The sequence below is a fragment of the Bactrocera dorsalis genome, chromosome 3 (genome assembly GCF_023373825.1).
Source record: "Bactrocera dorsalis isolate Fly_Bdor chromosome 3, ASM2337382v1, whole genome shotgun sequence".
Classification (NCBI taxonomy): Eukaryota; Metazoa; Arthropoda; class Insecta; order Diptera; family Tephritidae; genus Bactrocera; species Bactrocera dorsalis.
In genome coordinates, this window is record NC_064305.1 from 67,587,693 (window position 1) to 67,614,532 (window position 26,840).

A 26,840-nucleotide genomic window follows, 5' to 3' on the forward strand; every position below is an offset into this window, starting at 1 on the left:
CACTTGACTATTTTATTTATGGTGCATATTTCTTATATAATTGTTGACGTCTATTTGCCTTCATCTTTAAGATTTTAATACTTTGTAGTTAATAATCGAAACTTTTCAATGAAGTGGACGGACATGAAGTGCGTTTGCCTTCAGTTGTAAGCACCACGAGATTTTCATTTTGTTATTTGGTTTGCTTTCGGAATTCAATTTACTACTTAATGTGTGTGTAACGTTGCTTGCATTGTGATTACATAATTGCACTGACACTATAATCAATTAACAGCCGTGATAATCAAATATTTATACCAATTTTGAAGTGCTTTTTATTGCCCGAGTGGGTGCATATTATGCATTTGATTTATTTTTGATTTATATTTTTATTGCATGAAAATTGCCAATAATTGATTAGTAAAGGGTGCTTTTTTCGGCGCTTAAAACTTTTATAAAGCACTTAAAAATAAAAGTAATGTTCTATTCTTAGACCTTATTAGTTCCCAAATTTTATAACGTTTGATTTTAAAATAGCATTTCTGACAATTAGTGGCCGAAACTTTTTATGGAGCCATTGTCAAAAGGTGGTCCGAAAGTGGTCCTCTGGCTCTACGATACCATAGTCAAGCCCATTATGTTCTAAGGAGTCTTTATGTGGTGAGGGGCTCTAGAGAAGATCACACTTGCAAAGAAACGTGAGACGCGAGCGGCGCTCATAATCATTTCTGTTGCACTTCAACCATGGCACCTAACGCCATCTTGCACATAGTGCCTGTAGACATCGTCATCAGATGTATGGCTGCGAAAGTGGCTATTAAATACAGAGAATCTAGGTTCTTAAAAGAAAACGGATCTGAACACTTGGATATCTTCACACACTTTGACTTCATACCGGTTCACTTGGATCATGGAGTCGCCAAACCAAACTCAGGCGGCTTTCTCTTTGTCCATATAACGACGAGAGAGTTGTGGGTAGGAAGACGCCGTTTGAGAAGAGAGGCAGTGAACTTATTTACGGATAAGTCAAAACTTGGTAGGAAGGTTGATGAGAGGATTTACTGTTAGGAATTCTCTATCAACTCCAGTTTCAGACTTCCTGACTACAATGTATTGCAGTGTCTTCCAATCGTAGTGACTAACCTTGTTATCAATAGCATCGAGTGTCTTTGTGATAGGACTGGTATGGATGCCTATGGCCTGTCAGAATCGCAGGAAATTGAGAAGCTGATGTGCTACCAAGAAAAGGCACCCTGGAACCGCTATCGGTAGTATGAAGTAGTACGGGCCAGTGCTCCCGTATCCTTTTGTGTTCTACTACTAGATAGCTGTAAGCTTGGCCCGCCTTGGACCACCATCGGAAGTAAAAGCTCTATGGAAGAAGGTGAGATGTAAAAAACTCAACACTTCCTTCTCGACTGTCCCGCGTTTGGGAGGTCAAGACTTAAACACTTGGGAGCGCATAACTTCAGACATCCCACCGAACTGCCAGGAATGGAATGGACTCTAGCGTCTTGCAAGCGAAGATGGCTACCATCAAGGTACCGATGGATCTTCTGTGAGCTCAGCAAGCGCTTTTTAGCAACCAGAATTTGTGTGACTACGAGTTCCTTCCGGCTCAAAGTGATTCGCAAGCTGTTCTCCGAACTACTGGCATTTAGCAAAACCAATGTCGTAGCAATTGTAGGTTATTTGACTGAATACTGCCCATTCGAATATATCGAAAGACACATCTTTGGCGAACTTAGCAGATTTGCTGAGATTGATATTAACCGCCTTAATAAGTTTGTGATAAGCTCAAGAAGCTTCGTCAAACTATGAGTATTTGGCGCTCCACCTTTAGGAGTTTATGAGCAACGTAAAGGGCGAATGTCTGTCCAAGTAAGATCCATCGTTTTGGGATCAACCCTACGGCCGAACCTAACGTGACCTGCTAGCGTCGCACTACAGGTATATATTTTTACTTCTCTTAAACGGCTTCTAGCTCCTTAGAAGTCTTCTTAACCGAATCAACATTTTGAACAAACTTGCGGCATACTTTTCAGTGTAGATCTAATCACTCAGTGCCCTCTCAAAATAAACAACTTTCAAGTGGCTATCCTCTATAAATACAACACTACAGTAACGTCCATAAAATAGTCGATATTATGCAATCTGTGAATCGATTAGGCACACGTTTTATGATTCCAACAGTCTGACTTCGTTCGCTTATCAGCAGTTAATAGGCCTAAATCTTACCTTATTTTGCCAATAAAAAGTTAAAATAACTTTATTGTCGACTGCGATAACGGGCGGCATACATTTATTACCCACTTAATGTTAACGAAATAAGTGTGGTATTAATTTTCATTAGAACCACCCTAATACTATTCTTTATTAGTTAATAATAGCTTCCTTATATCAAATATTTTGGTTGATAAGATAAATGTAGCGTAGTTAAAGATAATTCCAAACTTGCGGAGTGATTTTTGTATACTTACAGTTGCTTAGCATAATATTTGCTTAATTGATAGCAGTGACCTCACTTTTCATTTTAACTGTAAGTGAAAAGTGCGATGGCATTGAATTTTACAACTAACAGCGTTGCCATACAGTTATTAAATTTTGTGAGATTAAATTTTGTGAGAAGTGGAAGTAAAAAATGGAGGTTAGGTTCTTAGCATGATTAGATCTTATGTTCTCAGCTCAAGTCATTCTAAGAACCTAATCTCCACTTGTAAAATGTCTCTCCATGCTCACTGCATGAAATTGCAAAGCTTTCTGCTTTTGCCTCGCTTCAAATGTATAAAAATTTGAATTCGTGTTTGAGGCTGAGTGCATAATTCTATGCTAGCGGCTCTATCGTTCCTTTTTTCCTTCTCCCAAATCATCTTTAAAAAAACGAAAGTGTATTTGTTTAATCCTAAAAGTATGCAAGGTAGTTGGGTTGAGAAATTTCTAATCTTTCAGCTAAATTTTATCGCACTCAAAAAGTCAAAATTCCATTTCTACTCTAATGCTAATCTAATACTAATTTAGCGAATTGATTGCCTGAGCAATTTCATTCGCCGAAAAACATAATTATCATTATTTCACTGTGAAATCAGTAAATTTGATTTGGTTATTTTTATGACCTGATTCATGATCATTATTATGCACTTAATGACACATTAACATTTTCTTTATCAAGCCAGCTTTTACTGTCTATTTAGGTGCTAATTGCATGCCTTCTGCGGTTGTCACTCTTAGCCCATAAAATAATAAAAGCTTTAACTTCCGGTGGTAAAAGTAAGTGCTGCTTAGGAGCGCCTAGTTCACCAAGCATAAAAAATCAGTTTCGGCTTCATGTGAAACTAGTGAAAATTTAGTGTCTGATCTGTAATGGTTTTGAGCACTTTTGAGTAAATTTTCTGATTTTCTACTCAACATTAGAGAAATTTGATTTGAAAGCTTCTGAAAAGATAGAACGAGAGCCATATCCTCTTTCACTCTTGCTCACAGAACTATGATGACTTTCAGGAACATGCTTTACATATAGAATCTTCGGGCATAGCTCGATGGGTAATGGTAGTTAGGCAAACACCGACATGAACCCATGTATAAGAAGGTTCAAAGAAAACATAGAAAAAGATGGCTGGCGTAGAAGTATGTATGTTAGCTACGCGCAACAATCTAAATATTTTTACGGATGGCTTGAAAATGAACGATGAAGTTGGTGTGGAAATATACTGTACACACTTAGGCATAAGGCAGCTTTTTAAATTGTAAGACCACTTCAGTTTATTTCAAACTGAGGTCTTTGCTATTGCGAAAGCCGCCAAGCTGGCCTCTTATGCACCGGCAGGCAATTCCAGAGTCAACGTCTTCGTAGTCAGCCAAGCGGAAATCAAGGCAGTATCGAGTATCTGCCAGAAGTTTCTTGGGAAGCAGGGTAGCAGTGAAAAGTGTTGACGGAAGCAAGCAACTTCACTTCTAAAGGCTCTGAGTACAATGAAATAGGAGACAACATTGCTAAGAATAGTGTACGGCTATTGTCCGAAAACATGATCAACATTAAAAAAACAGATTCAGAAGACTTCAGGAAATGTCTAGAGCCAGGGGTCTCTTTTGCACTTGTCGCCCATTGGCAAGACTACGCTGTGAGCATCTGGGGTCCCTACGGTACAATACACTGGACTAGTTATTGACAGGGAGACCGCAGAGTTTGTTAAAATTCGCGTCAAGCGTAGGCATCCTAACTTCCATCTGGTATCGCCTACTAGATGAACCTAACCTAACCAGTAACACGCTGAACGCTACTGTGGCGATATGATCCCTATTTGGATATATAAAACCAATGGCCTTAAAACTGCTTCTACAGATTATTGTGTGTAGTCTTGAATCACGTTTTCAGAAGATGCCGGCTCAATGTCGCAAAGACGACAGATCAACGTGACGATCTGAGTCGATATAACCAGGTCTCTCTCAGTTTTTGAGATATCACTCGGAAATTTTGCACACGTCCTTTTTTTACCAAGAAGCTGCTCACTTGTCTAAGCGGCCGAAATCGGTTTACTATATCATATATGTAGGTTCCTATAGCATATAGCTGCCATACAAACAAAATGATCGGCAACAAGTACTTGTATGGAAAACTTTTTCATTGTTAAAAGGCAGGAGGAACTAAAAAAACTGAGACTCATTATATTTGGACCACTACTGGTCCAAATCAGACTAGTACCGAGTTAGTCCAAAATATCGCTGATTGTTGGTTTGAATGGTTTAAATGCCTACAAGTGTTTATCTGTGCGCGTATGTGTTTGTAACTGTTTTCAGTTGCACTTTCCTAGTAGTCAAATAAGATAGGAGGCACAATTATTTAGATTTGTGTGAATTAGTTCTAACTGCTTTGATAAACGGTAACTGGTTGGCACGTTTATGGCCGAGCAAATAAATAGATAAAATGACAATGATATTTTTAGACACTACATTGTTGAGGCATGCAGACGGGATTATTAAGAGATTTTCGGACTTTAAATCTCAGATATTTACACTTACATACATATGTACACATTTTATAGTTTCCACAAGTGTGTTAATGAGTATGGAATTTGAGCACGTCATGTGACATGTGTACTTACTTTATATGCAAACATAAGCGTTGTATGTATGTATGTATGTATATGAAGTAATTTAGATTAATCATACGCCACGTGGTACTGATTGAGTGCTAGGTGACGGCTCTCATTATTTATAGGACACTTGCGCTGAGTGCGATTAGCGAAGATATGAACCTGTTTCTTCTGGTTATCGCTGCTTTAGCCGCTCGTTAAGTAAGTGCCTATGATTTAAGGGTCTGATCAATAAAAAAAAATATAAAGTAGGTTTCGTTCGCTGTTTTCACGGCAGAGCCTACAAAAGGTGTCAATATTGATTTCACTCTTCTTATTACGCACGAATGTTAATTAGATTAGGGCGTTATCTTAGGTTAGGTAAATAGGCTGGTTTGTCGTGAGGCCTCGAATAATCCCAAGTGGACTGTTAGAGACGCTTGTCCGTTTAGATGCCCAGTATTCCTAAGTAAATTAGGGAGTTAGCTTTATTCCTTTTGAATCATAGCGTTTCAGCCTTCTGGAGGGTTTAGCCTTCTTGACGTCCACTGGAACCGCTTTTCCGATGAATTCAAGAAATTACCCGGTATTGTAATATTTTTTTAATTTTACCAGTTTTATTTATTGTTATCCCAAGCGGCATTATTTTTTACACTTTCGGTTCACTTTCGAAAATTTATTAGTCGTCGAAATTCCGAGTTGAACTTTCTTGTAGGAAGCTATATACTATCTGTGATCGAATAGTTACAAGTCGTCGCATTTATTTGCTAAAACTGTCGCTATTGCTTCAAATTTGGACTGGTTAGGTCAATCCCATCCCATTCGTAGGAATTTGCCACCAGCTCACTGGGATGTTTAAAAGTGTGAGGTCTCTGGTGTAGAATCCATACAGCTAAGAAATATTAAACCTTACTGAGAGCTCACATCTTGGGAGGCACTTTGAGCTAAAGGAACTTGCGACATAGCAAAGACTAAGGGTAGCGTTAATCATGGTCTCTTTAATATAGATATAATGTGAAAAGAGTATCAGGTGATGAAATCTAAGCTTATTTACTGAGGGTTCCCTCCGGTTTTTTGGTTAACAACTAAAACTAACTTGCTTTTGTAGTCCTTTGCAGTGGAAGTGGTGCTGCCGTTTGTTTGTGCGTATAACTGTTATAATTATTTTAATGCAGTTATCCTCTAAAATTGTTGTTTGGTTTTGCTGCTGTAGCTTTTTTATATCGATGAACTGTACACATTTCTCTGTAAGTGCTTTGCTTTGTGTTATGGGTTTAACAGGGCGTATAAGTAACCTAAATGCTGAACATTTCAAAGCATACTTAGTATGACAGCCAAAAAGTGCGAGTTTGGGTAATTAAAAAAAAAATACAAAATCTTTATCAATTATTTAAAAATTGTGAGAATATATTTATACATATTTTAAGAATATGTACAATTGTTGAAAACAAATATATATATTTTTTGAGTTATACTCAATCTTCGACAGCGGTATAAAAATGGTACTTAAATGAAACAAAAAAGTTATTGTCCATACAATGTTCTACGGTCTTAAAAAATTAACAAAATGGCGGTCTTTAAAATAAAAGTTAAAAATTGTTCAAAATTTTGCTCGTTTTGGCTGCCTAAATTCGATTTTTGGTCAGAGTAAACAGGTAGGTCGTTGTTTGCAGAACTGCGTACATATATAGTATACTTCTTTATTTCATACATTTATACAGCATATGTAAAAAATATGTTAGTGATTGGATCATTTGTCGCCAAGTAACCTAATTCAAATAATGCCGTTTAGAGAAAAATGCTTTTAGAGTTTGCCTACCTTGACTATTAACGGGTAAACTTTATAAGGCCATAACCCAAAAATTATTTGAATTATTCATTTAATATTTTGTATGTTATTTTTCAAGAAATTTTCTATCGATATATGGAAAAAATATATATTTTTTTCGAAATTTCACATTAGGCACAGCTTGGCCATCCACCTGTAAGTCAGAAAAAACGCATTTTTTGTAATTTTTTTGGGAGGGGCTTTATTAATTAAATAAGCAAAAATAATGAACATGTAATACAAAATTGAATTTACCACTACTTTAATCAACTATCACTGATTGTTATTCATTTTGGTTAGTTTTGAATTTTTTTATTTTTAATGCTCCTGTAGCCGATCTTCAGTAGGACCTACGAAAAAGGTGTCCAGCGTGACTGAGATTTTACTGCTTAAAATTACTTGAAAATCTAAAAAAAATATATATTTATATTATTAATAGCTGAATGCAGGTAATTATAGAAGGACTATTGTGATTTGAAACAAAAAAAAACAACAAAAATTGTTGAAAAAATTTACGCTTCTGAGAGGCTTAAAAAATCGAAATTATTATCAAAAATGGTATTCAATCGATCATTCTTTTTCTTGATTGGTGTTAATTATCCATCATTACCTGACTAATATATGTAAGCAGGTCATGTGCAATTTTCACATTAATCTATTCCGCCGTTTTGTCGAAGTTTTTCTCAAAAGAAATAAAACAAAAATTTCAAAAACCTAGCTAAATGAATTTTTCACACACATTTTGAGGTTATGTGGAAAAAACCTTTGCACAAAAGTTATAGCTCGTTTCATTAGCTACAACATTGGCTTATAACATTTTTCTATAGCACTCGTAGTTTTACTGGAAATCGAAATAAATCGTTCTTAACTCTTAAAAATCCAATCACGTTCCTCCCCTTCCTTCCTAGCGAACTCAGATCGCTTGTAAATTATTTTTCTCTTTCAATAAATTTTTCTTTCCCTATCCTAAATTTATCTTTTGTTTCCAATGTATTTTAATTCACATACTGTGAATTTCTCTCCTTTTTTATAGCGAAAAATCTGCTTCAGCGAATATTCATAAGCAATAAAGCGATAAATTATACATAAAATATAAAAATTAATTTATAAATTGTATTATTAAAAAAATTAAATTATTTTTATACCTTTTATAAATTTATTGACTTATTTATTATAAGAAATTTATTAATATAATTTAATATTTCCGCTTGCTCTAATTAAATTTATTCGTTTTTAATTGTTATTCCATTTAATGTAAGAGTTTATGCGCCATATCATTTCCTCACTATCACCACTCAATATAAATCAAATTATTGACGCCGCTACATTCACCCATTAATTAATGAAAGCTATCAATCTATAAATTGAATAATAAAATGACACTTATTTACACTCAGCAATTTTTGCTACATTACCATATTACCATATAAAATGCCAATTTGATTATTCTCTTATGAATATGAATGTATGTATATATATGTTATAATACCCTTCACAGGTGCACTTTTTATATCATGAAAGGGTATAAAAAGAAAGATCTTGAATGTGGCAGGTCAGTTTGTATGGAAGGTATATGCTATAGTTGTTCGAACTGAACAATTTCTTCGAAGATTGTAGTGATGCTTCAAATAATAATCTCTACCAAATTTCGCGAAGATAGCTCGTCGAATGAAAAAGTTTTCCATACGAAGACTGCATTTGGATCGGCCAGTTTCTATGGCAGCTATATGCTATAATGATCCGATATGAAGAATTTCTTCCAAGAATGAAGTGGTGCCTCATATAATAATCCATGGCGAATTTAGTGAAGAAATATTGTTAAATTAATTAGCTTTCCATAGAAGGACTTGATTTTTTTCTCGGAGGGGAAATCTTCAACGATAAAGTCATTGTACTGGACCATCTGTACGATTCACATTGGCAGCTAAAGATAGCCCTCCTTTGGTACCACGCTCAAGAGAGGCTTGCGGCTCAATAGGCCTACGTACTAAACCCCGAACTTCGTCGTCAAAAGCTTGTTTTCGTCCCACAAGACTGCCGTCAGGCATTACATCTTAGCCATCGGCTCTTTACCCCCACATTTTGCCCTAAGCCCGGTTAATCCTTCCATTTTCGCTGTGTTGCCACTCTTCTTTCCTAGCTCTTGTCCCAGACCAGCTTCAATTGGATCATGTAAGGCACTATATTCTCCGCCATCACTCGATCGTTTAGCTGGTTCTCTATTTTAAATCTTTCTTTTTCATACATTGTGCAGGTTAAGAAGATATGCAAAGCGTTTTATGCGCTATTGCTGCAGAAGGAGCAATTTGTTTCGTCATCCTGTCCATATTTGTAGAGCTATATAACAACCATTTGCTGTTATAAACTGCGTAAGATAGAGATCAGTTTCCTCACGTTTCCGTTCTACACCTGCCTGTACGCTTTCTATTAAGTCTGTGCATCTATCTCCTTGTGGTTGTTTCGTCCCATAGTTTCTGCCATTCATTTAGGCTTCTTTCCCAGTGCTTTTTGTTTTATCGAACATTCGCTTAATTTCTGTGGTCATTATGTCTGATGGCTTGAGACCTGCTATGACTCCAGTCGCCTGATGTGATACAGTTTGGTAGGCACATGCAACCCTGATCGACTTCGCCTTTTCTGAGTACGTTTTCTGCTGCAACGCTGTCCTCAATATAGGTGCAGTGTACATAACTATGGACTGACTTACTACTTTGAACCTCCTTGGGTAATGGGATTCGCATCACTCCATCAAATCAGTTGTTCCACAAAAGTGGGCCCAGGCCTGTGCCTTGTGGAACTCCGCCCAACACTATACAGCTTTGTGGTCCTTCGTCTGTGTCATATAGAAGTACCCTGTCTGACAGTAAGTTGGAGATGATGTTCAGCAAAGAGAGCGGTGTTTTCTTTAGATAAAGACCTTTTATTATATGGGGCCAATAGGCTTAGTTAAAGGCATTCTTAACATCGCGTCTGATGTGTATTTTCATAAGTGCGTACAGGCACGGGAATATGTATATATATACTATATATGTATATATGCATATATGTGTGCCTGTCTATATAGGAATGTATTATCACACTGATATTGGAATAACCACGAACTTTCAGGCTTCACGTCAGCGTTGGCAAACTTGTGCGTGCAGACTTGTGTTGTCACCTTTTTGTTGTTTGATTGTCAAGTTTCTTTTTGTTGTTGTTGCCCTTAAGTTTCTCACTTAAACTTTGCATCATATACACATACAATAGCTGCCTATACACCACTCAGCTGTTTATTTACAGTTTTTGTTGTTGTCGCTGCGTGATTTGTTTGCTTTGTATCAAGTACACGTGTCCAACGTGTAGCTTAGGCATTACTATTGCTCGCTTTTTTATTGTACATCAAGAAATGTGAACTTAAAGAAGAGATATTTTTTGATACTTTTTTGCTTACATACCCAGTAGGAAAATGCTGTAGCCGCCCAACTGAATCGATTTTGGTTACAGTTGTAACATCATTGCTATTTCGGCTTATACATATATTTTTTATGATTAAAGAGCGTGCAATATATCAAGAGTTATTTACGAATCATTCCGGCATCGAAATTCTAAAGAGAAACTACTTCAGAGAACTATAATGCTGTTGGTTGAAAGCGACGATATATTAGTCTAGTCTGCAGTGTGGTCTATTGGAGACATAATGCGATCATTATCAAGGTCTTAAAACCTTTGAAGATGGTTCATAAGACACCGAAAACGTTTGTTGTGCGCATTTGTTCCCAAGAGCATATTATGGTGCCGAAATGTAGGCAACATGTTCCATGAGAACTGTCTGATGACCAGCTGAAAGTGATTAGATGGTGGCGCAGTGGTGCCGTTAACAACCGCTAAAATACTTGTTTAAGTGTAAATGTAATTAAAAAAAATTAAAAGAACTTTCTTCAAGTAAATTTGACCATTTTCGACCTTTTTAGATGAAAGGTATGCTAGCACTTAGCGAGTGATCTAAGCTGGTTTTTAGTTTATTTGTCTATGCTTTCGAGCATACATGCTCGCATTTTCCTTATTCCTCACGCTCCTCAACAACAACAACAAAAACATTTTTACATTATAAAATCCAATTTACACGCACTTGACGGCATCCAACGTCAAGTTGATGGAAAATTTTACGCAATCACTTTATAATTGCCCGCATGATAGGCAATTTAATGCAAGGCAAAACAAATTAAATTGCAGAAGGCGTAATAATAAAGCGCAACGGCATCCACTACGCATAACATAACACTAGAGTACAACAAAATCGCATTACAACAAAAATGCGTGAGATCAATTGATCGATAGACGGGCAATGAGTGTGAATTGCGTTTAAACTGCAATTTGTGTCACTGATTGAGTCAATCAGCAATGTCAAACGATTTAATTTGCACTATCTACTAGGCGCATGCGCACACATAAACATATAGTTTGGCATATATTGTATTATTATGCAAGGCACTACTACAATCTAGGAAGAAATTGTTCAAATCGGACCACTAAAGCACATCCAACTGGAGGCCTTGTATGGAAAACTTTTTCATTTGACGAGCAGTCTTCACGAAATTTAGTATAGAATATTATCTAATGCACCAATGCAATTTCCGAAGAAATTGTTCAAATCGGACTGCTATATCATATAGCTGTCATACAAACTGGTCGATCAAATTGCAGCCCTCGTATGGAAAACTTTTTCATTTGACGAGCAATCTTCACGAAATTTGGTATATAATATTATCTAAAGCACCACTGTAAGCTCCGAAGAAATTGTTCAAATCGGAGCACTATAGCATATAGCTGTCATACAAACGGACCGAACAAAATCAAAAAAATTTTTTTTTATACCCTTTTTTGCTATGAAAAATTCACGTGTAAAGCGTATTATAGCTACGGTGTAACCGTAGTTAACGTTTTTTCTTAATTTACTTCAATTTAACTAAGAAAAAAGTGTTCACTATGTGCGCAGCCTTATTTTGTGAAGCACTCCCTCTTTTGTGCAAATTTAGCCATAATAAATATTGGTTGTATACTTCTAGTTAAGCATTTTTCAAATGTCAACGGGAATTGTTGGCACACGTGCACACACACATATGAATATGTATGTTTTGCTGTGTGTGTAACTGTCAATTCAGCTGTGGAATGCGCGTGGCGTCAATAATTAACGCTTCTAATTGCATAAGTACACAGGTATATATTTAAATTTATAGGTGTATAGTATGTGTGTGGATTTGCATACGCAAACAATTGGCAAGTGTAGCTATGTACATTATACGGCCTGCATACTTTACACACACATATAATCACACAAAAATATACGCGTTTACAATCAGATAGATAAGCTTTGATCAGTTGAGGAATAGAAAAGCGCCGTAAAGTCAAGGAGATCAAACACTTGAAAGCAAGCACTTCAGGGTGTATATATGCATGAGTGTATATGTATAGATTTGTGTTTATTGTTTAGGATTACTGTTCGAAATGGCATTTTATGGCGTGATTTCCTACTACTGATGATTATCAAAGATTTATTGTTTGGAATTGCCCTAAATCGCTCGTTAAATGCGAGCTATTAGCTTTCTTTAATCCTGATCCTAAGTGCACACACACATATGTATGTAAATTATAAACAGCATGTATATTTGTATATATGTATATGTGCAGTTTTAATCTCTGCCGTCAAATACTTGAGCTTATCTAGAAAGTATGCAAAGTTTGTGCGAAAATTTCCAAAAGTCATTTGGAGTAGCAGAGTGTCAGATAAGTGGCGCTGTGTCACAACATTGGAGGTAAACTGTAAAATAGCAGCTGACAGCAAACAATTGACATAGAGTTATCTTGCGAAGACGGCAAGCTATCAAGTGGTCAAACCCCATGGTGGAAAGAAAATGTTTGTCTACAAATTAGTTGAAATTTTAGATAAAGTCTAAAATTACAAATAAAAAATGCTATAAATACATAGGTCACAAATATGTCCATTAAAATATGCAAAATAAAATTAAACGAGAAAAAACTGCTATTTTTGAACTAACCTCACTTAATTAAGGAATATGCCACATTAAAAGTAAATCTATTTGAGTATGTAATTTTAATACAAAAACTGAAGGCTCGTACGGATGTATATGTATACTAGATGTATTTTATAAAAATATTTGTATCAATATGTTCCTTTTTTGGTAGGCAACTTTTTTTCCTATTTAATTGGAGGGGAACGATCAACACCGCATACAAAATTCGGTCAACAAAACTTTTGCAAAACTTTTAATTATAATAAAAAAACTATTTTGAATTTGTGGAAAATAAAGCAACTTCAGGGTTTCTTTTGATTTTCGGAGTTTTTTTTAATAATTTTTATTTTTTTGTATGAAAAAAAGTTTGAATAAAATTGTTCCAAACTTTAATACTATAGCATTTTTTTATATAAAAATATATAATATATATAATAAATATATATTTTTTATATAAAATTTTTTTAATAAAAATAACTTTATTTTTAATTTAAAAAAAAATGTTTTTTTTTTTAATAATTTATTAAATTAATTTTTATTAATAAAATTTTTGAAATTATTATTTTTGAAAATATTTTTAAAAGTTATTTAAAAAAACTTCGAAAAAAAATAAGTCCAGTTAATCTTTTACAAATTAAAACTAATTAAAACAAGAAAAAACGTAAACTTCGGCTGCACCGAAGCTAATATACCCTTCACAGGTGCATATCTTTTAGTAACTATGTGTTCAGTTTATATGGAAGCTATATGCTATAGTAATCCGATCTGAACAATTTTTTCGGAGATTACATTGTTGCCTTAGAAAATAATCTATACCAAATTTTGTGAATATATCTTGTCAAATGCAAAAGTTTTCCTTACAAGGACTTTTTTTCGATCGTTTAGTTTGTATGGCAGCTATATGTTATAGTAGTTCGATATCGGCAGTTCCGACAAATGAGCAGCTTCTTAAAGAAAAAAATACGTTTGTAAAATTTCAAAACGATATCTTAAAAACTGAGGGACTAGTTCGCATATATACAGACAGACGGACGGACAGACAGACGGACATGGCTAAATCGACTCAGCTCAACATACTGATCATTTATATATATACTTTATAGGGTCTCCGACGCTTCCTTCTGGGTGTTACAAACTTCGTGACAAACTTAATATACCCTGTTCAGGGTGTAAAAATTTATAAATTTGCAATGTATACAATGTTTTAAAATTTGTGGAAAAAAATAATAATAAATGTTGTTTTTTTAATTTTTTCTTTTTTTTAACATTTTTTGAAAAACTGAATAATGCTACAGATTTTTTGAAATAAAAATAAAAATTTAAAAAACTTTTAGGGAAAATTTTAAAAAGTTTTGAAATTGTTATAATTGTTTGTTCAAAAATTTTATAAAAAAAGGTTTTTTTATTTTAAAAACAATTTTATGAACAAACATTTGTAATAGTTTTCAGTAAGTAAAAATAATTTTTTTGTAAATTGTTTTCTCAAAAATTCGGTAAAAATAGGTTTATTAAAATTTATAAAACATCGAAAAAATATTAAATATGGCTTAAAATTTATGGAAAAATAAAAAAATAATATTAAAATTGTTTTTTAAGTTTTCCTTTTTTTCAAACATTTTTTGAAAAACTGAATAATATTTTAAGTTTCTGAAAATAAAATTTTCAAAAGATTTAAAAAACTTTTAAATAAAAAGAATTAAAAAAATAGTCTTTGTTTTAGGAAAGTATTGCAAAATATTATGAAAAATATTCACTTTCAATTATTACCCATATACCAGTTGCTTGTTCGATACGCCACGACGCAATTTTTTCCGAACCATAACAATTATTATGTTAGATAGTTCTTAGTGTTGCCTTAAAGATTTTAAATGCCACTTCACGAAATCGTAAGTGTTTGCAAAACTGGCAAAGTATGTACATCGTTATAATAAGTAATGAGTAGATTGGATACTTTAATTGGTGGAATGGAGATCCTCAAAGCACAATATCTACCACTTAAAGGCGCAACTTAGTACTCAAAGCATTTTAATCCTACTTTTCAAGGCTTTCAACAAAGTTGAGGATTTAAATAGATATTTCTATAAATATTTACGTCTATGCGGATTACAGTTATCTATTTTATTTGTTATATAACACACAGAAATATGTGTAAGCACTCAATTGAAGTGGCTATTAAATAAATAGTATAAAAACAAATAAAATAAAATGATGAAATTTATAAAAATATATATGTATATGTATGTATATGTATATTTACGCATATTATTTTTGTGTGTTTTTCCGCAGACGTCAAAAATATAACGGCATTCGCGACAAGTGTTTACCAACAAGATAAAATTATATGAATATATTATAAGTACAACATACCAAATCACGTTGGTCTGTCACACCATCAACGTTCAGACATTTTAAAACAACAACAACAAAAGTTAGTTTTTGATAAGCCAAAGTACCACCAAGTTCACAACAAATCTGCTTATAAATTTTTCGGACACTTTTATGAAATAATTGTGGAACTTAGTCATAATTTATTAGAAGCGTGCTTAAGCATTTAAACTTAGGAAGACAACAACAACACAACAACATTTTTATACCTTTGCAACATGTTGCTACAGAGTACAATAGTTTTGTTCACTTAATAGTTGTTTGTATCATATTAAACTAATCGAGTTGTAAAACGGAGTTATATATGCATATACGGATATAAATGATCAGGAGACGAGTGGAAGTTCGGGTGACTGTCTGTCTGTCTGTCCGTCCGTACTTGAGTAAAAATTGAGATATCTTAATGAAACTTTATACTCGCGTTCATTGGTAGTAAGTAAGTACGAGCTCGTAGTTGGGCGTAATCGGACCACTGCCACGCCCACAAAACGCCATTAACCGAAAACCTATAAAGTACCACAACTAAGCACTAAATTAAGATTTGAAATTCTAACTTGAAGAAAAAATTACAATATCTTTTAAAAAATGGGCGTGGCCCCGCTCCCTAATATGTTTAACGTAGATGACTCTCAAAATTTTCAAGCTTATCACCTAAATTTATACGGAACATAACATTTCTTGCGACAGCATTAAAAGAAGTGAGATCGGTTGATAACCACGCCCACTGTCTATGTAACGGTTTTTTGAAAAACTGCTAAAAGCGAGATAAATCAATAACTAAATGCGTCAGAGACATTAAATTTACGATCCAGGAATTCAATATATTCATTGTACGTAGTCTGACCTATGTTTGTTAAAATACGAACAAAACTGTTCTAGCCCCCAGTTACCGAATATGTGGACCTCAATTCACAATGCGAACTTTTTACCCAAAAAATCGGTCAACCTTTCAGAAGTATTTTTGAAATCTGAAGGGAATTTTCCTCGACTTTGACTTTTTCGAGTTGGCATGAAATGTTCGGTTACACCCGAACAAGGTACTTCCTTACTTGTTAGTTCTATTTGTTCTATTGTTGTTGCTGCTGCTCAACAGTGATTTGTGGATGCTGCGTTGGTGTAAAGACGCTATTTTCACACCTTGACGGCTGACAGCAACGCTGTCGAATCTCATTCAATACCGTTAGGCGCAAGTAAACGACACGAAAAATCGCGAAGTTAGCGGATAAAGGCACTTAGAATGAAAGTGAAGGCATATATAATTATAAATTCAAAAGTATTGTTGGAAATTATAAAGGAAGTGCTTCAAAACGGAATTTTCGGAGGCAATTAACTCAGCAAAAATTTAACAAATACACACTCTGACACAAATAAAAACAAATATAATGGTATTCTCATACAACACACACACAAAGACACATCTGTGCCTGTAAATCAAACATTATCGACCTTTCAATAGTCAATCAGACCACCGCGGCTGTCGATAAGATACCTTCAATGCAACAACAATAACTAAAACATTGAATTCACAACAAAAACTAGCGCCCAATTGACGGATATGCTACCGAAATCAACCACAACGACGCGAAATACATGAAAGATTGCATATCGCGCGATTGATAAATACAACACACACATACATACATACATATGTATGTACATTTGTTTTCATTAAACACACTCACACATACACCTAGGCTAACAAGCCCGTGCGTTTGTGTGCAGGTAAACAAAGCATTTGTGGCAGACTGATGTAAGATCTGGCTTTTTAGCAATTTTTTTTCTACGAAAATTTCTGAAGTGAAGCTCGAACATACATATGTACATATGTATGGTATATGCACACAATCATAAATACTGAAATTATTTGATTAAAACGGTAGTATATATATTTATGCCGCTAACTGGGCGTGTTGCATCTCGAAAGCAGTTTAAGTAGTCTTCTAAGCGCTGCTAAGTAGGCCAGACGTGCATGTGAAGCCAAGGGCCAAAAAGCCGAAAGCGAAAAAATATTAACTACTGCAGTTGTATATATGTATATACGTGTGTTTGTGTATGTAAATTGCGTACAAATAATTGCAAATAATGAGCGGCAAAAACAACGCAGCGCAGAGCATCAAAATTGAGGACGAGCTGGCGTCAGTGCAGACACAAAGGTGCGTGTTAGTGGGCGTATGGGGGTGTGTCGAACTATTTAGTAAAGCAACTGTAAATAAACAAAAAAAAAAACTGTGACTTCGGCTGCATCGAAGCTATAATATCATTCACAGGTGCATTTCTTATAGCTAAGGGGTCATAAAATTCAGTTAGTATAGCAGTTATATGCTATAGTGGTTCGATCGGATCAATATATTCGATGTTTATAGCATTGCCTTCGATAATAATATGTGCCAAATTTCATTAAGATATCTCGTTAAACAAAAAAGTTGTCCATACATGCACTTGATTCTTATCGTTCAGTTTGTATGGCAGCTATATGCTACGGTGGTCCGATCGGCACAATTTCTTCAGACATTGTGGTATTAGCTTCGAAAATCATCTGTATCAAATTTTATTAAAATACTTTATAAAACAAAAAAGCTTTCCATGCAAGCACTTGATTTTGATTGATCGGTTTGTATGGCAGCTATATGCTACGGTGGTCCGATCGGCACAATTTCTTCGGAGATTGTAGCGTTACCTTCAATAATAATCTTTGAGATATTTTTTGAAAATATTTTGCCAAACAAAAAAGTTGTCCATACAAACACTTCACTCCGATCGTTCATTTTCTATGACAGTTATATCTTATAGTGCTCCGATTTCGGCGGTTCCAACACACGAGTAGCTCGTTTAAGAGAAAAGGATATTTGGACAATTTCAGATCGATATCTCAAAAACTGAAAAACTTGTTCGCATATTTATTGGCAGAAGGACAGACAGATAGACTGACAGACAGACGGACAAACGGATGAGGCTTAATCGTCACAGCTCGCCACGCTGAGCAGTTACACTTGTACACATATATTTATATACTTTAAATGGTCCACGACATATCCTTCTGTTCTATTTTCATATCTCCACACATTTCTGCCAATTTCTGATGACCCAGTTCAGTATTTCGGCTGGACTTTCGACTATAGAGCGCCGGAAGTTGTCTTCGAGCTCGTGGCTAGTTGATTCGTGTAGGCCTTTGATTTAACATACCCCTGAAAAAACCACCTAGGGGCGTTAAATCACATGATCTTGTCGGCCATTTGTCTGAGCCATTTCTAGCAATTAACGAGTCGCCAATATTTGCACGGCTGTTGGCTAGTTTAGGCCTGAAACATGAGGTGCCGCACCGTCTTGCTGGAAATAGAGATCATCCGCGTCAATTTCATCAGATTACGGGAAAAAGAGTCGATCAACATCCATTTATAACACTCGCTATTGACTATACCACACGACCACGCTTGGACCCGCACAAACTGGTCAATTTTTGACGATGCAATTGCGTTTCCGGAACCACACAAACATTTCACTCATCTCAATAGCGACAATTTTGTTTGTTCACGTAGCCATTATGCCAGAAATGGTTCTCATCTGAGATGATGATTTTTTGGGTTTCCAGATTTTCCGCTTATCTTCAATTTGCGTAATAATCTTGTACAATTCCCAAGCAAATCTTACTGAACATATTAACCAAATTTGATGCAAATCCGTAAACAAACATGGCCGCCACCAGCTGTCAAGATCACGTCACCCCTATTGGTAGATGGTAGATCCACATACTTGTATGAGTGTTTCTGTGAATCGTACCGGCAGCGCTGATAAGTTTGCCATTAATTCCGGTCAAATTTATACCGAAATTGAGTTCTAAGTACGCAAGGTCCGTTATTTGTTGGAAAGGCAATGGTCATACTCACATAATACCATGACTTGCGTAAAGTTTAATCGAAAAAGCAAATCCACTAATATGGAAGTTATTTGCTTATTTTTAATGACTTGCGGTATCTGATATCGCTAAAGATAAGCTATAACAACCAATTTGGTAAACATTCAGTCAATGATCCGCACTGGTCGTTAATGTTTGCAAGTGAATTCTGGTAAGAAGTTCGTTGTCAAATAGGTGAGGTTCAGTTAGTTAAGATGGCTGATCAAAGTGCGTCCGTGGTACGGAGATATGCGCCAAGTGTTTAAGTCTTGACCTCCCAAACGAGGGACAGTCAAAAAGGAAGTGTTGAGTTGTTTCCACCTCATCTTCTTCCATAGAGCTTCTGTAATCTTACTGCATGGACACCAATAGGTCAACGGCCTGTTAAAAGCCCCACCACTAGGAAGAGCTTGCCTTTCTGAGGACAAAAAGATCACTAGGTCTGTTGCGATTGTTCTTGGGCCAAAAGACTTTTGCGACAGCGCATGTACCGATGACAAATACTTAAATAAAATCTTGCGTAAAGTTTAATCACGCGTTCTTACTAGAGTCGAGTCTATGTAACCGGAACGAACCCGGGTTTATGGTAGACGCAGCCATTTACTGTCTGGCGCTATCACAACAACTTCGACCCTCTACTTTCTGCTTGAAAATTAGCTTCAGGGGCCTTGAAAGAGACGATGAATTCTATCAGAATATAATTTCATTTGACTGAAGATTTTATTTTATGAAATTTTATGTTAATCGTTTAGGGGAGAATGTGGCCGCACACAGACCCAAGGCGTTAACATAAAAAGACACTTTGTGATACAGATTTTGTTTGAGTTAAAAATTTGAACATGAACTTTGCAAAAATAATTTTATGGTAGAAGCAGGGATCATTTTTATATTGCTCAAAAATTTTTAAAATTGTCCGAATAATCTGAAAAATCCTAAAAAATTATCTCGAAAACCTCCTTTCAGTCAACAACGTATGATTTTTGTTGTCATATTATGGTTTTCACTGATCCTTCAGATATTCCAACGATGCCAGTAAGATCTCTGACTGTTAATTGTTGATTCAAACACGTATTCCTTGCGAAATTTAAATTAAAAAGTCTTATTATTTTTTCCCACTACTCCATTCAACTGGTAGACAGGTTCCGTAATGTGGGGCCTTACAAATCATTAATATTTCATATTAATTTTGTATGAAAGAACAAAGTTCACTCCTCCTCCTTCAGATTTCCAAAATACGCTATAGGTCAGTTATTTTCTAACATCCACCATCACGCCATTTAAGAAGAGACCAGTTTGACATCTATCACTAACTTATTTGTCGATTTAACAGCCGTCGTTCAAGTTGCGCCTATGTTCAGATTCCGCCTATTAATTCATGCCATTATTTCAACAGATCTACTTTTACTTTCTAACTCTCTTCATTACTGCATAACCTCGATGTCTACAACCGCTCTGAGTTGGTCTTGTCCTTCAATGAACGTATGTAATATAATATACATGTATATATAAAATATTCATAGTTATCTATCACGTAGCTCGCTGATCGAATGTTTTGAAGTATGGACAACCCAAATGCCAACTCTTAGAATTCACAAGAGCACTGGAGTAGAGCAGGAACCTACGTAGACACAATTTGTATTTGCCACTTTGTTTATGAATATAAGCTACAATATATAGCTTTCAATACTTTTATTTTAAAACGTAATTTAGTTAGGGATTTATGAAGGTACTCGTCCATAAGTGGTCGTACTTCACTTTGACACTTCTAACGACAATGGAGAGATTATATCTACTTAAGTACGGAAATGAGAAAGAACAAGACGCATTAGTTAATATTTTAAGTACTTCAGAAATTTATATATATTATTTTGGGTTTATGCTAGGTGGAGTCAAATAAAATTAGTATATTCTAGAACCTTACTGTGCAGTATGAGGTTTGATTCCGTTCGATAAGGACGTGCGCGTTTAGAGTTAAACTGGAGTAAATTAATATGACCGTTGAATCCACGCCTGATCCGACAACTGTGCCGATACCAAATCAGTCTTCCAAAAGGTGTGTTGTGGGCTTTTGGTGTGCCAATGAAAACGGAAAGCGTTTTGTGATGTTTGAAAAAAGAAACGCAAACTTTTTGTTTTGAGTTTAAAGTTGTCCGTTCATCTGATATATAGCGTTTCGGTGATTTGTACAATTATTCGTCGATGAAATCGTAAATATCTGAGATGCCTTTGCAGAAATCCCTGCAAAAAAGGGTCTGGCAAGTTCAGAACAGTACTTTATTGTAAAGTCTGTCCAGCGATATTCTGCAGGAGCTACTAAAGTTCTAGTGCATGGAATGTATTCCCTTTTTTCCCAGGATTATAAAAAGTTGAGACAAAGTGACTTCCAAATCAAAGAAATGTGTTTCGATCAAAATCTAACTATTGTCTTTAAGTCTAATTGGTCCGGAAAGTAAGTCGATCACATGGATCCATGTCGATTTGGAAGTCCAAAAATGCCTATTCGGTAAAAAAAAAAATTATTTTCCGAAAAAATTTTAAGTTTTGAAGTTCTTGGACAACATTTAGAAAAGTCCACAGTTCTAACTTCAGTACTTTTCTGGAATAGACACTTCTCGTATCTGCATTAAACAAATGATTTTTAATAAAGCGTTCAAGTCCCAATAAATTAAAATTTCTCTTTAAATCATACCAAAGTAAACTGTATCAACTGTGCGACATTTTAATAACCCACTTTTATTTTCCATCTTTCAGTTGCCTTGACAAATTGAAAATGAAGAACAGTACGTTGGATAAAATCTGCAGCTTCCTCGGCGAGCTCATCGGCACCGGACTGCTGGTCTTTCTCGGCTGTATGGGTTGCGTAAAGAATGCCGCCTACGAAAATAATCACTACCAAATGACTTTTAACTTCGGTTTGGTCGTCTTGGTGATAATCCAATGTTTCGGCTGTGTCTCCGGTGCACATCTGAATCCGGCCGTAACCTTGGCTGCCTACATTTACAATTTGGTTTCCTTGCCAATGGCTGCTATCTATTTTGTCGGACAAATGTTGGGCGGTTTTATTGGTTATGGTCTGCTGAAGGCGCTCATACCACAGAATGCCGTCTCATTGGACGGACCACACAATCTCTGCGTGACCACTGTGCATGGTGACATTGACGCCTGGCAGGGCTGTGCTATTGAGTTTATCATCACCGGTGTGTTGATTTTCACCTGCTGCGGTGTCTGGGACCCACGTAACGCCAAATTCCATGACTCAGTGCCAATACGTTTCGGTTTGGCCATCGCTTGTCTTGCCATCACAGCGGTAATAGATTAATATTCTATTTGTTTGTACCAAAAATTAATATATTTTTCTCATGCTTTAGGGTCAATTCACTGGCGCCAGCATGAATCCAGCTAGATCTTTCGCTCCTGCTCTGTGGAACTCAGACTTTCAGGATCACTGGGTATACTGGGTTGGTCCACTAGCCGGCTCAGCGGTGTGTGCTATCGTCTATAAGGTGATCTTCAGACGCGAAGTTGTTGAGGAGAAGGTCAATAACAAATTGCGCGCAATGGAGGAGGTGCCACTCTCATAAGCCACACCCTCCCTCTCTTAGTGTACGAAATTTATCACTCGAAATACCAAAGAGCGATTCAAAAGAAGCAAATCGACATCCACGCGGACGTCGCAGAACAATACGAACTTCCTGAGTTGGAAATGTTTTAATTTTTTGTTTTAGAATATTTATCTACTTAAGAAGTGCATTTAGTAAGTCTGCAAAGCAGATGAATTTTATATATTTTAGTTTTTGTAAATGCCTACAAAACCAATTCGAAACATATTTGTAAGCTATGCATTTGCGCTCAGTGGTCGAAATTTTCAAGAGCTGAGCCGAAAAGGTTCAAGACAGTACGATTTATACAATTATGCCGTTTGTTAGAAAAATTGTTGTAAATATATATAATATGGAAAGTTATAAAATTACAAAATAAAAAAATTAATACGATCAAAACTTATTGAAATATATTTTAGTTCATTATTACTCCTATTGAAGGTCATAAGTTTGGCTTGTGTTCTAACGATCCACTGATGACCTCTTCATCCAGCCAACCAAGCCGAATTTCTTCGCATATTTGAAATGCGCCTCATCATGCTGTCCGATCGAAGAGGGTTCAAAACTTAAGCGGGACTCGTAGAAGTCGGTTTTAGAAGAGGTTTTTTCAGGTTTAAAATAAACTTGACGTTTATTGTTGATGAACAACTTCTTTTCTGAAAAAAAAGTTTTTATAGTTTCAGATATAATATTAATGCAAATAAAGTTCTAAAAAGAAGGTAATTCGTAGTCTTAAACAATGTATCCAGTATGGAATGTCTATGCCAAACGCGACATTTTTCTAATACTTCTTCTGCTTTACTAGTATTGGCGTAGACAACGGTAATAACCGAGTTTACAACAGCACGCCAGTCCTTCTTTTTTATCGCTGTATCCGCCAAATAGATATTCCAAGTGTAGTCAAGTCCTTCTCTACCTGGTCTTGCCGACGGAGTGGAGGTTTTCCTCTTCCTTTGCCTTCCCCGGCGGTTCCTGCGTTGAATACTTTCAGAGCTGGAGTGTTTTTATCCATTCGGACGACATGACCTAGCCAGAGTAGCCGCTGTCTCTTCATTCGCTGAACTATGTCAATGTGGTTATATACCTAGTACAGCTTATCATTTAAGAACCTTAAATCTTCGGCAAAATTTTTCTCTTGAATACTCCTAAGACCGACGCGTCCGCACCATATAGCGGTTAAGGAATGATGGAGAACCTTAAATCTTTCGCATATATGACGACTATTTGTTTGATGACAAAGAAAGCAAAACCAACGGCGCGGTTGTTGCGGCCAGTATGATCGGCGTAAGTCAGCAGCTGTACACCCTGAAGCTGAAGTCACACGATAGGGAGTCTCCTGTCTGAAACCTCTTTCACATGTGAAAAATATTTCACGTACTCTCATTTGCTCTATTAATTTGTTTCGCAGGATCTTTCGTTCGAAAGCAAATTTAGCTGTTTTATCCAACGTTTCTGTCACTGTTCTAGTAGCACAAAAGATGACAGTTCTGGCGAGATATAGATCCGCGTCCGTGCCGATTGCATCTGTAGATACAACGGTCGTGGGAAAGGCATGAATGCTTTCATCAGTCACTCTACATGCATTTTTTTAAAGTAGGGTGAAGCATCAAAAGGCGGACTGCGGAATTTTAATCCGCTAAACCTAAGCTACTCCCAACTCGAGACTCTCCCACGGAACCACCGATTAAGTCTTGCTTCGTGGGAGGGACAAGACATTTAAGTCTCCTCTATTGCATAGTTTGTTGAAAATGGCTTAGTTTTGTCATTATGAATGATGTTGCTTCGCTAACAGTTTTCCATTAATCAGTCGACTGGTTTTTAGTTTTTCCCTTTTATTCGAAAAGCGAGGGCAGTAAAATAATACATATTCAGAGTGTTCTATATACTCTCTACATGTCGGACAGTTCGGACTAATGTCATTGTGGAATCTGAAAAGGTAGCATCAAAAGCACCCATGTCCACTAAGTATTTGGGTCAGATGGAAATCTATAATAGGTCCCCATGTCGTCTGTCTATCCACGAATGTATGTCCGGTATAAGCCGATACATCCAGCGGCCTTTGGTTGAGGAATGTCACCGTTTCTGCCACATTTCAATGCTCTTGTGCCTTTCCTCAGACTTTACCGACACTGTTTTCTGCGCTGCTAAGTAATATATATAAACGCTCGAGTTCATCTCCCTTGATGTCAATAGGCATCATATTGGCTAATAAGTCAGCATCGTCGGTTGATATAGTCCGGAAAGCACTTATTTATTACTCGAATTGCAGAAAGCCTATGCTTTCCTCTTTATATGCATAAGGATGTATGTATGTACATTGAAGGGATAAGATGAAGTGATAGCAAGATAATATTCTTCTCATACTTCGTCAAATCAATACGTTGACGGGCGTACGAAGAAAACTTTTTGCTGTATTTAGTACGATTCCGAGATATTTGGATTGTAGACTATTCGTAAACCAAACTATTCGCTCTGGAACAATTGCCACCATAATGGAATAGAAAAACCTTCTCTTCTCGACTTTGTCGTTCTTTAACCGCACTATGTCTCCTTGTTAACGGAAAATGCAAGAATTATAAAAATAAAAAAATCACTTTGGTGCAAAAAATAAATATTTAAATTATGTGGTAGCACAGTACTGAAGATATCGCTTTAAAAGACTCACACACAGATGGCGCTGTAGGCACTCGATCAAGTACGTGAACCGACGATCGCATCAGGGTTGCTAAGTCTTTACAAATATATAAAATAAGTATATTATTTTACAGAAAATAAAACATATTTTTTAAATTTTCGAAACACCACAACAGAGTTTAACGGTCTCTACTATTTTTGGTGGGTGAGTTCTGTTGTAAAAGTTGAGCCGCATATTTTGTGAATAGCTTAATCGTAGTGACAACATGTAGAACAGAGTTGTCTGTCCCTCTGTTTGTATATCCCTCAAGAAGTAGTTCATTTGTCCAAACCATCGATTTCGGGCTATTTTATGATATATTAGCTACCTTACAAACTGATCGATCAAACTCGTGTATGAACTGCCTATAGACGTTTTCATAAGGTACAACATTTTCTGCTAAGAGAATCAAGGAGATAAGAAATTGGAAGATGCAATTTCGATATCCGGAACCAGCTTACAGAAAATCTAAATAGATCAGACTATATCCTCCCAAGGTTGGATTTAATTAGTGGTTTTCAAGTGAGTAGGAACTGGGTATACTCCGAGGTTTTTGATATCTCTCTCTCCTTCATCTACCAAACTCAGGTAGCATTTTCTAAGCAGAACTGCTACTACTGAATAACTACGGGAGGATACATAGTGCTACCATATACACAGATAGCCAGGCGACATTGCCAGCCTTATCGTGGCCTAATATAAAGTCAAAATAAAGCTGACGAGTTGGCCGAGTCAGAAGCCTCTCTAGACGAGTCTAAGGCAGAGACAATACGGTGAACACTAGGAACGAGCAACTCAGAAACAGATAGAAATTGACAACAAAATACAAGGTATGAATAAAATATAATAAGACAAGAACTAAATAGGTCCAGGTGTACATTATAGGCCACCATAATATGGTGTTGTCCATTTAAAGAATATGCTGTGTATCAAATGGGATTGACCAATAACAATACTTCCAGGAGCCTCCATACTCGAAAAGAGTAAGAAAACTTCCACACTTTCTATGTACTGGTTATATTGTCCATTATTTGAGTTCATTCATATCTCAGTGAGAATTACAGAGCGTGTTTTACTCATAACAGTGTAGCTTTGTGCCGAAAATAGATAAAATTAGTCGAAAACTTGACCTAGCCCCCATATAACTAGAATTAGGATTTTAGAGCATCCGGTCGGCTTTACTCCATATAATTGGTGATTGTTTGTGAGGTACGTTAAGGAAACCCAGGAAACACTTTTATAGTATGTGCCATGATAATGGTATGAAACAGGGTCGATACTACCCCAACTCCCATTCACTACATAACGAGTGATAGTTATAGATACTTTTTCAACATTCTTTTTTGACAGATCACGCGTGAGTTGTGTCAAGCTGTCATGTCATTTTTGTTCAGTATTGTTTG

At 36.0% G+C, this 26,840-nt stretch overlaps 1 protein-coding gene across 7 annotated transcripts in view; it reads left to right on the forward strand.

Annotated features, from left to right (window-relative positions):
• Positions 1 to 23,166, forward strand: part of LOC105228938 (aquaporin AQPAn.G) — a 59,595-nt gene extending 36,429 nt beyond the window's left edge. For 4 of the 7 annotated variants that reach the window (XM_049451820.1, XM_049451821.1, XM_049451822.1 and 1 more), the window contains exons 2-3: positions 21,916 to 22,471; positions 22,533 to 23,166. In XM_049451820.1, coding sequence (XP_049307777.1) covers positions 21,916 to 22,471; positions 22,533 to 22,745 — 769 coding nt within the window. In that variant the 3' untranslated portion in view covers positions 22,746 to 23,166. Of the gene's footprint in view, positions 1 to 16,446; positions 17,426 to 21,054; positions 21,218 to 21,545; positions 21,614 to 21,915; positions 22,472 to 22,532 lie in introns of those variants that run through there. The other 3 variants (XM_011208959.4, XM_049451819.1, XM_049451818.1) reach the window with 3 other exon arrangements.
• Positions 23,167 to 26,840: the final 3,674 nt, after the last annotated feature.